General features: G+C 37.7%; 1 protein-coding gene across 2 annotated transcripts in view; it reads right to left on the bottom strand.

The window, feature by feature from the left end:
* brip1 (BRCA1 interacting helicase 1) overlaps positions 1-13,010 on the bottom strand; it is a 43,694-nt gene that overhangs the window by 15,047 nt on the left and 15,637 nt on the right. For both annotated transcript variants that reach the window (XM_061925920.1, XM_061925919.1), the window contains exons 7-13: positions 12,151-12,369; positions 10,455-10,654; positions 10,254-10,386; positions 8,656-8,810; positions 5,160-5,337; positions 4,847-4,987; positions 896-1,057 (exon numbers count right to left, since the gene is read on the bottom strand). In XM_061925920.1, the coding sequence (XP_061781904.1) occupies positions 896-1,057; positions 4,847-4,987; positions 5,160-5,337; positions 8,656-8,810; positions 10,254-10,386; positions 10,455-10,654; positions 12,151-12,369 (1,188 nt within the window). The remainder of the gene's footprint in view (positions 1-895; positions 1,058-4,846; positions 4,988-5,159; positions 5,338-8,655; positions 8,811-10,253; positions 10,387-10,454; positions 10,655-12,150; positions 12,370-13,010) is intronic.

Here is a 13,010-nt window from a genome sequence, read left to right on the forward strand (position 1 = left end):
GTAATATTCATATATTTTGATCATTTTAAGTATTAATTTCACATCACAACGTTCACTTTCCCTTCAACAACAACAAGACTACTAAACATGGCAGACTTGATGAGAGACAACAAAGACTACTTAGGGACAAATGATGATCCAGAAACTTCTATTTTTGAGACTGAACATAAAGAGGATGATCTACAAGTTTTAGAAGCTAAACAGATGCAGCTTTAGTCAAACACTAAGCATCATGTAGCAGTATTGCTAAGTGCTAAATAAGAACAAAATGTTGGTTGTTATCATCAATCATCAACAATTGAGAACAGAGAAATGTTAGGACATTTATGTCCACAACCTTCTACAATCCAGGTGAGAGACATGATTTATCATCTAGAATGAACTTTCACCAACTCAGAGGCCACGCAGCAGCTCAATATGTGGTGCTCTTGTGGTGGAGATGGACAAGTTGTACTTTGGGGATGTTCCTCTGAGCAGAATCCCTTGGTACTAGAAAGAGCTGACAAGAAAGGTGTGGTCCTTCTTCATCTATAGGGGCGGCATGGCGTAGTGGGTAGAGCAACCGTGCCAGAAACCTGAGGGTTGCAGGTTCGCTCCCCGCCTCTTACCATCCAAAAATCGCTGCCGTTGTGTCCTTGGGCGGGACACTTCACCCTTTGCCCCCGGTGCCACTCACACCGGTGAATTGAATGAAGAATGATAGGTGGTGGTCGGAGGGGCCGTTGGCGCAAATTGCAGCCACGCTTCCGTCAGTCTACCCCAGGGCAGCTGTGGCTATGAAAGTAGCTTACCACCACCAGGTGTGAATAAATGATGGGTTCTACATGTAAAGCGACTTTGGGTACTTAGAAAAGCGCTATATAAATCCCAGTTATTATTATTATTATTATCTTACCTTGTAGGAGGGGAAGAAGCAGAGGACCCCCTTGGAGACCACCTGGCAGACATGCAGCAGCAGAGCACCCACTTCATCTTGGAAGATGAAGGTCTCAGCATGTTGGAAGGTGGCACACAGTTTCCTGCCTTGAGGACCCTCGCCCACTGTGCCAACCCACACCTGCACACACAATGCCAACATGACACTTATACATCAATCAATAGATACTTTCATTTTACACTTATATAAATGGTAAAGTGTTTGAATATATGCTTTAACACGTATATCTAAATAGTATAGTGTTTGTGTATATATACTTTAATTTATTATATATAAATAATACAGTGTTTGTGTATATATACTTTAATTTAACACTATATATAATTGTATTTTTGTGTATATACACTGTAATTTAACACTTACATCTAAATAGTAGTGTTTGTATAAATATGCTGTAATTTAACATTATATATAAATAGTAAAGTGTTTGTGAATATATACTTTCATTTTACACTTATATCTAAATAGTAAAGTGTTTGTGTATACATACTTTAATTTAACATTATATATAAATAATACTGTGTTTGTGTATATATACTTTAATTTAACATTATATATAAATAATACTGTGTTTGTGTATATATACTTTAATTTAACACTATATATCTAAATAGTATAGTGTTTGTGTATATATACTTTAATTTAACACTATATATCTAATTAGTATAGTGTTTGTGTATATATACTTTAATTTAACATTATATATAAATAATACTGTGTTTGTGTATATATGCTTTATCACTTATATCTAAATAGTACAGTGTGTGTATATATGCTTTAATTTAACATTATATATAAATAATACTGTGTTTGTGTATATATACTTTAATTCAACACTTATATCTAAATAGTAGTGTTTGTGTATATATGCTTTAATTTAACACTTATATCTAAATAAGTACAGTGTTTGTGTATACATACTTTAATTTAATATTATATATAAATAGTACAGTGTTTGTGTATATATACTTTAACACTTACATCTATATAATACTGTGTTTATGTATATATATATATATATACACTTTAATTTAACACTTATATCAAAATAGTACAGTGTTTGTGTATGTATGCTTTAAATTAACATTATATCTAAACAGTACAGTTTGTGTATATATACTTTGACATTATATATAAATAATACCGTGTTGTGTATATATACTTTAACACTTATATCTAAATAAGTACAGTGTTTGTGTATACATATTTTAATTTAAAATTATATATAAATAGTACAGTGTTTGTGTATATATACTTTAACACTTATATCTAAATAATACTGTGTTTATGTATATATATACACTTTAATTTAACACTTATATCAAAATAGTACAGTGTTTGTGTATTTATGCTTTAAATTAACATTATATCTAAATAGTACAGTTTGTGTATATATACTTTGACATTATATATAAATAATACCGTGTTTGTGTATATATACTTTAACACTTATAGCTAAATAGTACAGTGTTTGTGTATATATGCTTTAATTTAACATTATATCTAAATAGTACAGTGTTTGTGTATATATGCTTTGATTTAACATTATATCTAAATAATACAGTGTTTGTGTATATATACTTTAATTTAACACATATCTAAATAATACTGTGTTTGTGTATATACCGTATTTTTCAGACTATAAGTCGCAGTTTTTTTCATAGTTTGACCCGGTTTGCGACTTATACTCAGGAGCGACTTATGTGTGAAATGATGAACACATTATAATATTATTGATGTCATTCACGTAAGAGACTAGACGTATAAGATTTCATGGGATTTATTGACAGATTGTTTGGTAAACGTATAGCATGTTCTATATGTTATAGTTATTTGAATGACTCTTACCATAATATGTTACGTTAACATACCAGTTGGTTATTTATGCCTCATATAACGTACACTTATTCAGCCTGTTGTTCACTATTCTTTATTTATTTTAAATTGCCTTTCAAATGTCGATTCTTGCTGTTTCCCGAAAAAATGCGACTTATACTCCAGTGTGACTTATATATATATATTTTTCCTTCTTTATTATGCATTTTCGGCAGGTGCAACTTATACTCCGAAAAATACGGTATGCTTTAACACTTATATCTAAATAGTACAGTGTTTGTATATATATATATATATATATATATATATATATATATATACACTTCAATTTAACATAATATATACCGTATTTTCCGCACCATAAGGCGCCCTGGGTTATAAGCCGCGCCTTCAATGAACGGCATATTTCAAAACTTTGTCCACCTATAAGCCGCCCCGTGTTATAAGCCGCATCTAACTGCGCTAAAGGAATGTCAAAAAAACAGTCAGATAGGTCAGTCAAACTTTAATAATATATTAAAAACCAGCGTGATGTGGGCGCGCATGGAGTCGTATATCAACATGGACGAAGCTGCGTGAAAAAAGCCACCCGGCCTCTTCGCGTAAACTTAAACTTACCTTAACCACTCGCTCATCTTTTCTTCATCCATCCCTTCGAGTTAGCTTTTATGATGACGCCGGCTGGAAAGGTCTCTTTTGGCAAGGTCTTCCTTTTGAATATCACCATGGGTGGAAGTTTCTGGCCATTAGCATGGCAAGCTAGAACCACAGTGAAGGATGACTTCTCATTCCCTGTGGTGTGAATATTCACCGTACGTGCTCCCGTTGTATCCACAGTGCGGTTCACAGGAATATCAGTTGCTGTGAAATAGTAATCCGTGTGCGGATGGAGAGATTGCGTCTTTTCATGAACCGGATCCCTGTCGTTTAGTAGGAGCCATTTTGTGGTCTTTACAGATGTAAACACACAAAGGAAATGAAACGTAATATCCGCGCGCTTTTTCTTCTTCTACGCGGGCGGGTGGTTGCTTACAGTAGAAGAAGAAGCGCTTCCTGTTCTATGGGGGCGGGTGCTTACCTTGGCGGTTGCTTGCGTAGAAGAAGAAGCGCTTCCTGTTCTACCGGGAAAAAAGATGGCGGCTGTTTACCGTAGTTACGAGACCGAAACTTTATGAAAATGAATCTTAATATTTATCCATATATAAAGCGCACCGGGTTATAAGGCGCACTGTCAGCTTTTGAGAAAATTTGTGGTTTTTAGGTGCGCCTTATAGTGCGGAAAATACGGTAAATAGTAGTATTTGTTTATATACCGGTACACTCTAATTTAACAGTTACATCTAAATAGTACAGTGTGTGTATATACACTCTAAATTCATATGTTTTTCTTTGATTTAAACATGAATTAGAGCCATTGGTGTTATATATAGCATCATGTATGTAAAATGTAAACACAGATGTAGGTACTAATATGAATGATGTACAGTATATACTGACCTGAGATCTAAAATGCAAACATGGATGTAGGTACTAATATGAATGATGTACAGTATATACTGACCTGAGATCTAAAATGTAAACACAGATGTAGGTACTAAAATGAATGATGTACAGTATATACTGACCTGAGATCTAAAATGTAAACACAGATGTAGGTACTAATATGAATGATGTACAGTATATACTGACCTGAGATCTAAAATGTAAACATGGATGTAGGTACTAATATGAATGATGTACAGTATATACTGACCTGAGATCTAAAATGTAAACACATATGTAAGAACTAATATGAATGATGTACAGTATATACTGACCTGAGATCTAAAATGTAAACACATATGTAAGTACTAATATGAATGATGTACAGTATATACTGACCTGAGATCTAAAATGTAAACATGGATGTAGGTACTAATATGAATGATGTACAGTATATACTGACCTGAGATCTAAAATGTAAACATGGATGTAGGTACTAATATGAATGATGTACAGTATATACTGACCTGAGATCTAAAATGTAAACATGGATGTAGGTACTAAAATGAATGATGTACAGTATATACTGACCTGAGATCTGTTGATGACGTGACTGGCCTCCAGTTGGATGGAAAATTTCACCCCCAGTTCTGAGGAGAAGGAGCTCATAGGTGACAGAGTCCCTGAAGTCAGAACAATGCTGTGAACTTTGCCACTCAGGTCGGAAAAAGCCTGGAAGACAAATGAGACACAGGCTATGGAGAGATGTTTGACTTGCATGGAGGTGACTACAGAACACAGCACACAATGTACATCCACCATGTCAGGAAGGTGACTACAGAACACAGCACACAATGTACATCCACCGTGTCAGGAAGGTGGATGTAGCAACATGGAGGCTCACCACAGCAGGGTTGAGGCACCAGAAGCTCACGGTCACAACTTCAGTCTTCACTTTGATCTTCTTGCGTTGTTTGTGACTTGGAATGTTCATGAAGCCAGAAACATCCTGAGTGGTGGGAGGGGCCTTGTTGGTCCATGCATAGTTCTTCTGGAGGGCAACTCTGTAGTCCTCACAGTACCTACACACACACACACACACACACACACACACACACACACACACACACACACACACACACACACACACACACACACACACACACACACACACACACACACACACACACACACACGCACGAAAAATATTGCATATTTTCTGTTTTTGTCATGTTACTACATTATATATATACTTGCCGTGTGTATATTGTACATATTACATATTGTTATGAAGGTGTATGTTACTACAAACTAGGGCTGCAGCTAACGATTATTTTTCAATCGATTAATCTATAGATTATTTTTTCGATTAATCGGTTAATCTATAGATTATTTTTTTCGATTAATCTATAGATTATTGTTCCTTTTACCGATTATTTTTTTTATTTAAAATGAAGAGGAAAAAATAAATGTAGGCCAGTTTTTTCAAAAGGCATGACTTTTATTTACAAAAAAAAAAGTATGGCCACTCAGTCAACATTGACAACAACATGACAAAATATTCTGTAACAATGTAAACATTTAAAACTTTTAACATTTAACAAAATTAAAAGTAGCTTATTTGCTTTTTAATGTGCAAATATAAAAGTAAACATCCAGTGCAAATCTTAATATTCTGGAATAGTATAAGCATTTCAAAAGTAAAAGTATTGCTTATTTTGCTTTAAAATGTGCAAAAATAAAGATAAACATCCAATACAAAAAAGTGCAAAACGGAAATATTCTGTAACAAGTGTAAACATTTCAACAAAAGTAAAAGTATTGCTTATTTGCTAAAATGTGCAAAAATAAAGCTAAACATCCAATACAAAAAAGTGTACAGTGTAAACATTTCAACAAAAGTAAAAGTATTGCTTATTTTGCTTAATAACACAACAATGATAGTATGATTAAAGTGAAAGTTAATTGTTGGTTTGTACATAGTATATGTAACTGTTAATGTTGTAAAAGGTATTTGCACAACTAATTAACGTTAGCGTTTGTGACACGTCTTGTGCCGTGGGGTTCTTTCAGGACCGACAGACTGAACGCCAGACGGCTTTGCCAGGTTTACAATCTTTTCATTTTACACAAAGTCTTTTCTCTTCCAACTCTTTTCTCTTTCTTTCCTCGCTTTTCAGCTCCTCTTCCTCGCTCGCTCGTCGTCCCCTGTCTCTTGCGGCGTCGCTCCCCGCCTCGCCGCTCGCTCGCCGCCGCCGCCTCTCCACAGCATTAAAGAGGAGCGCGTCTTTGTAAACACTGAACAGGCACGCCAAACGCGCCTCTCAGAGCAAACGGTGCTTTAGTTTATGAATTTACAACGCAGATACAAATGACACATTCATGTTTTTGTGTAATAATGACAACGTATACGCACGCGGACGATTGACTTGTTGATGGTGATGGCAAGAACGCTGTCGGGGGTTTTCTTTTCAAATGTTCGTTCATAGCCGTTGTGCTGCTATGATAGGCCATTTCCGCTCGACACAGTGTGCATACAACAACATTATTAGGCCGTTTATTGAAAAACTCCCACACTTTTGACGACTTTTGGCGTGCTTTTTTCCCCTCGCTCGCATCGTCTGCTTTGCGCTCTGCCATGACAGTAGTGTGACGTAAATATGCGACGCGCCGACGCACAAAAACGGCGTCGACGTATTTACGTAACCGATGACGTCGACTACGTCGACGCGTCGTTTCAGCCTTACTACAAACCCCGTTTCCATATGAGTTGGGAAATTGTGTTAGATGTAAATATAAACGGAATACAATGATTTGCAAATCCTTTTCAAGCCATATTCAGTTGAATATGCTACAAAGACAACATATTTGATGTTCAAACTGATAAACGTTTTTTTTTTGTGCAAATAATCATTAACTTTAGAATTTGATGGCAGCAACACGTGACAAAGAAGTTGGGAAAGGTGGCAATAAATACTGATAAAGTTGAGGAATGCTCATCAAACACTTATTTGGAACATCCCACAGGTGTGCAGGCTAATTGGGAACAGGTGGGTGCCATGATTGGGTATAAAAACAGCTTCCCAAAAAATGCTGAGTCTTTCACAAGAAAGGATGGGGCGAGGTACACCCCTTTGTCCACAACTGCGTGAGCAAATAGTCAAACAGTTTAAGAACAACGTTTCTCAAAGTGCAATTGCAAGAATTTTAGGGATTTCAACATCTACGCTCCATAATATCATCAAAAGGTTCAGAGAATGTGGAGAAATCACTCCACGTAAGCGGCATGGCCGGTTAACCAACATTGAATGACCGTGACCTTCCATCCCTCAGACGGCACTGTATCAAAAACCGACATCAATCTCTAAAGGATATCACCACATGGGCTCAGGAACACTTCAGAAAACCACTGTCACTAAATACAGTTGGTCACTACATCTGTAAGTGCAAGTTAAAGCTCTACTATGCAAAGCAAAAGCCATTTATCAACAACACCTAGAAACTTCTCTGGGCCTGAGATCATCTAAGATGGACTCATGCAAAGTGGAAAAGTGTTCTGTGGTCTGACGAGTCCACATTTCAAATTGTTTTTGGAAATATTCGACATCGTGTCATCCGGACCAAAGGGCGAACCATCCAGACTGTTATCGACGCAAAGTGTAAAAGGCAGCATGTGTGATGGTATGGGGGTGTATTAGTGCCCAAGGCATGGGTAACTTACACATCAGTGAAGGCACCATTAATGCTGGAAGGTACATACAGGTTTTGGAACAACATATGCTGCCATCTAAGCGCCGTCTTTTTCATGGACGCCCCTGCTTATTTCAGCAAGACAATGCCAAGCCACATTCAGCACGTGTTACAACAGCATGGCTCCGTAAAAAAAAGAGTGTGGGTACTTTCCTGGCCCGCCTGCAGTCCAGACCTGTCTCCGATGGAAAATGTGTGGCGCATTATGAAGCGTAAAATACGACAGCGGAAACCCCGGACTGTTGAACGACTGAAGCTCTACATAAAACAAGAATGGGAAAGAATTCCACTTTCAAAGCTTCAACAATTAGTTTCCTCAGTTCCCAAACGTTTATTGAGTGTTGTTAAAAGGAAAGGCCATGTAACACAGTGGTGAACATGCCCTTTCCCAACTACTTTGTCACGTGTTACAGCCATTAAATTCTAAGTTAATTATTATTTGCAAAAAAAAAAATAAAGTTTATGAGTTTGAACATGAAATATGTTGTCTTTGTAGCATATTCAACTGAATATGGCTTGAAAATGATTTGCAAATCATTGTATTCCGTTTATATTTACATCTAACACAATTTCCCAACTCATATGAAAACGGGGTTTGTACATGATATATATAATTGCAGTGTGTATATTGTTGTGAAGGTGTCTCACACCTGCAGTTGTCTCTGTAGAGGAAGTCCAGCACCATGAAGAGACCTTTGAGGACAGTGGCTGCTGAAGAGCTGATGGTAGAACACTGCACTCGGTCCTCTGTGCCATCTAGCGACACCTCCACCTCCTCCTTCTCCAGCACAGCTATCAGATGTTTCTAGACAGGAGCACAGCAAAGTAATCATCACCAAGTGATGCACACTTCAGATCTTCATGTATCAGCTCTGCAGGACAGAACCATGCCTGGACGTGCCAAGAACATAGTGATGCACACCTCAGATCCTCATGCTGGCTGTCTGTCTGCCCAATAACACATCTAATAGTTCATCACTGTTCTTACATCCTGTTTCACTCTAATAACACATCTAATAGTTCATCAGTGTTCTTACGTCCTGTTTCACTCTAATAACACATCTAATAGTTCATCACTGTTCTTACATCCTGTTTCACTCTAATAACACATCTAATAGTTCATCAGTGTTCTTACGTCCTGTTTCACTCTGATGGTTCTTAAGTTCTAGTCATGCATGGTTGCTCCTGATGATGTTTTATTGCCATGAATGAGCCTGAAGAACAAGACTTGAAGAAGAAGAAGAAGAAGGACAAGAATTAAAGAAGAAGAAGAAGAAGAAGAAGAAGAATTAGAGGAGAAGAAGAAGAAGAAGACGAAGAAGACGAAGAAGAAGGATTAGAGAAGAAGAAGAATTAGAGAAGAAGAAGCAGAAGAAGAAGAAGAAGAAGAATTAGAGAATAATAATTAGAGAAGAAGAAGACGAATTAGAGAAGAAGAAGAAGAATTAGAGAAGAAGAAGAAGAAGAAGAAGAATTAGAGGAGAAGAAGAAGAAGAAGAATTATAAGAGAAGAAGAAGAAAAAGAATTACAGGAGAAGAAGAAGAAGAATTAGAGGAGAAGAAGAAGAAGAAGAAGAAAAAGAAGATGAAAAAGACACAGAACAAGGATTAGAGAAGAAGAAGAATTAGAGAAGAAGAAGAAGAAGAAGAACAATAAGAATTATAGAATAATAATTAGAAGAAGACGAATTAGAGAAGAAGAAGAAGAATTAAAGAAGAAGAAGAAGAATTAGAGAAGAAGAAGAAGAAGAAGAAGAAGAAGAAGAAGAATTAGAGAAGAAGAAGAAGAATTAGAGAAGAAGAAGAAGAAGAATCAAAGAAGAAGAATACGAAGAAGAAGAAGAAGAATTAGAGAAGAAGAAGAATTAGAAAAGAAGAAGAAGAATTAGAAAAGAAGAAGAAGAAGAAGAAGAAGAAGAAGAAGAGAAGAAGAAGAATTAGAAGAAGAAGACGAAGTGAAGTGAAGTGAAGTGAATTATATTTATATAGCACTTTTTCTCTAGTGACTCAAAGCGCTTTACATAGTGAAACCCAATATCTAAGTTACATTTAAACCAGTGTGGGTGACACTGGGAGCAGGTGGGTAAAGTGTCTTGCCCAAGGACACAACGGCAGTGACTAGGATGGCGAAAGCGGGGATTGAACCTGCAACCCTCAAGTTGTTGGCACGGCCGCTCTACCAACCGAGCTATACCGCCCCGAAGAAGAATTAGAGAAGAAGAAGAATTAGAGAAGAAGAAGCGTGTACCTGCAAGATCCGGAAGGTGTCCACAGTGATGCCTCGGCTGTGAAAAAGTCCTAGAACATCTTTTCCACTCCAGACTTTACTTGCATGTTCATATCCTCGATCCACCAGAAGGTCTTGGCTGGACTGGATCCAGCTGCAGGAGCAGATGCAGCTCAATAAAGCACCTGTGCAGGTGATGAGCGTCTGACAGGTGGCACTAACTTGTCCATGGCACAGCAGAAGTCTCTGAGAGGAACATGCTCCAACACTCGGATCTTCCTGCTGACCATCACATCCAGCTCATCTCTGCACAGCAGCAACGTCTTGTGGTCCAGAATGAAGCTGCCACTCTCCCTGGCACAGTCCTCTATGTTGTGGCCTTCATCCAGCACCAGGATGTGGCCCGCCAGGTCGATGCTCATCTGCACACAGGAGCACAACACATGGAGAACATCTACCCGTGTCAGAAGATGTGGAACAGATGGACTTGCTTCTAAATACATTCATTTGAACATTTGCTCTGAAAAGTAGGAACTGGTGGAGAAGAGTTGAATGTGTGAATGACTACTTCTTTTATCAAAAACTTTTTATGGAATAGTCTGAAGATCCTGAATGAGTTGAACTTTCAACATCCAGAATGAAATGTAGGAGTAAGAATTATTCATATCAAAGATAGGAATATCCTGAATGCTTTCAAACATGTGCACCTTGTAGGCTTGTCTCCATACCAATGTTTTGGTACCAGTACCACAATGTGTTTCCATACTTTTACACCACCAAAAATGTCATTATTGTAACAACACATGTTAGTGTACATGAAACATATGTTTATTATTGTCATTTAGTCCTTAAAGGTTGAACATACTAGACAACTTGTCTTTTAGTAGTAAGTAAACAAACAAAGACTCCTAATTAGTCTATGCAGTAACATATTGTGTCATTTATACACCTATTATTTTGTACACTTTATGAGGGACAAACTGTAAAAATGGATTATTCATCTACTTGTTCATTTACTGTTAATATCTGCTTATTTTCTGTTTTAACATGTTCTATCTACACTTCTGTTAAAATATAATAATCACTTATTCTCTTCTTTGATACTTGACATTAGTTTTGGATGATACCACACATGTGATAGCAAGTAGTTACAGGATCATACATTGGTCATATTCAAAGTCCTCATGTGTCCAGGGACATATTTACTGACTTTATAAACATAATATGAATTTAAAAAAAAGGAAAACATTTTTGTGACGATAAAAAATATCCATGTAATCATAGCAGTATCAACTAGAAAGCCGCTCCTGTACTTGGTATCATTACAGTGGATGTCAGGTGTAGATCCACCCATGGCATTTGTTTACATTGTGACGGTGGTGAGCTATTGTATCCTCCTACGGTGTGTAGTGAAGCATGTTTAGCTATTCCTTGTCCTCCAGTGATAACGGTACTTGTAAGAAACTCACTTTATTCATCGCCATGGAGACCAGGATTAGTGATTTAGAAGTAGCTAAAACACTGTGGATGGATGTTAGCTGCATGTGTTAAAGCAGCTCTTCCTGAGGGTGTTTCAGTGTTATAACTTCACCTTTATCTTGACTTTTTACACCAAAATGTGTCCATTCTCCCTTTTCTGTCTACACTCTGTGTCTGCTTGTAAGTACTCTGTGTGTGTGCGCTGCTGAACATGCTCCTCTGCTCATAAAAGCAGCAATGTCACCACGTGATGACAACGCGCCGTCATGCCTGTAAAAATAAAATATTGGGAACCGGTTCTTTTCAAACATAGTATAGTACCGTTTTAGATCCATTAGTACCGCGATACTATACTAGTACCGCTATACTGCACAACCCTAAGACCTTGTAAACATTGGTTGTTCCTGTTCAATGTGATCAGTGTCAGTGGAGGACTCACACTCTCTCGGATCATGGGGTCCAGGAGGTAGTTGTAAGGACAGAAGATGATGTGGGAGCTCTGCATGAGTTCACGAGCAGCGTAGTAAGGACAAGCACGAAGACGTTTGCCCAAGGACACCAAGTCCTCGATGTCCCAGGCCTTTTGTAGACCATGTGACTGCAGGTCGCTCTGGTGGCTCATCTTCTTTACTGCATGATGGTAACGGCACGACTTGCCCTAAGAAGTACAAACATGATACACATGTGACACCATTGATCACTACAACTCTGGTCTTACTGCTCTGTGAAAGACACTAGAACTCTGGTCTTACTGCTCTGTGAAAGACACTAGAACTCTGGTCTTACTGCTCTGTGAAACACACTAGAACTCTGGTCTTACTGCTCTGTGAAAGACACTAGAACTCTGGTCTTACTGCTGTGTGAAAGACACTAGAACTCTGGTCTTACTGCTCTGTGAAAGACACTAGAACTCTGGTCTTACTGCTGTGTGAAAGACACTAGAACTCTGGTCTTACTGCTGTGTGAAAGACACTAGAACTCTGGTCTTACTGCTCTGTGAAAGACACTAGAACTCTGGTCTTACTGCTGTGTGAAAGACACTAGAACTCTGGTCTTACTGCTCTGTGAAAGACACTAGAACTCTGGTCTTACTGCTCTGTGAAAGACACTAGAACTCTGGTCTTACTGCTCTGTGAAAGACACTAGAACTCTGGTCTTACTGCTCTGTGAAAGACACTAGAACTCTGGTCTTACTGCTCTGTGAAAGACACTAGACTCTGGTCTTACTGCATCGACCTGTGAAAGACACTAGAACTCTGGTCTTACTGCTCTGTGAAAGACACTAGCACTCTGGTCTTA

The sequence above is a fragment of the Nerophis lumbriciformis genome, linkage group LG30 (assembly GCF_033978685.3).
Source record: "Nerophis lumbriciformis linkage group LG30, RoL_Nlum_v2.1, whole genome shotgun sequence".
Taxonomy (NCBI): domain Eukaryota; kingdom Metazoa; phylum Chordata; class Actinopteri; order Syngnathiformes; family Syngnathidae; genus Nerophis; species Nerophis lumbriciformis.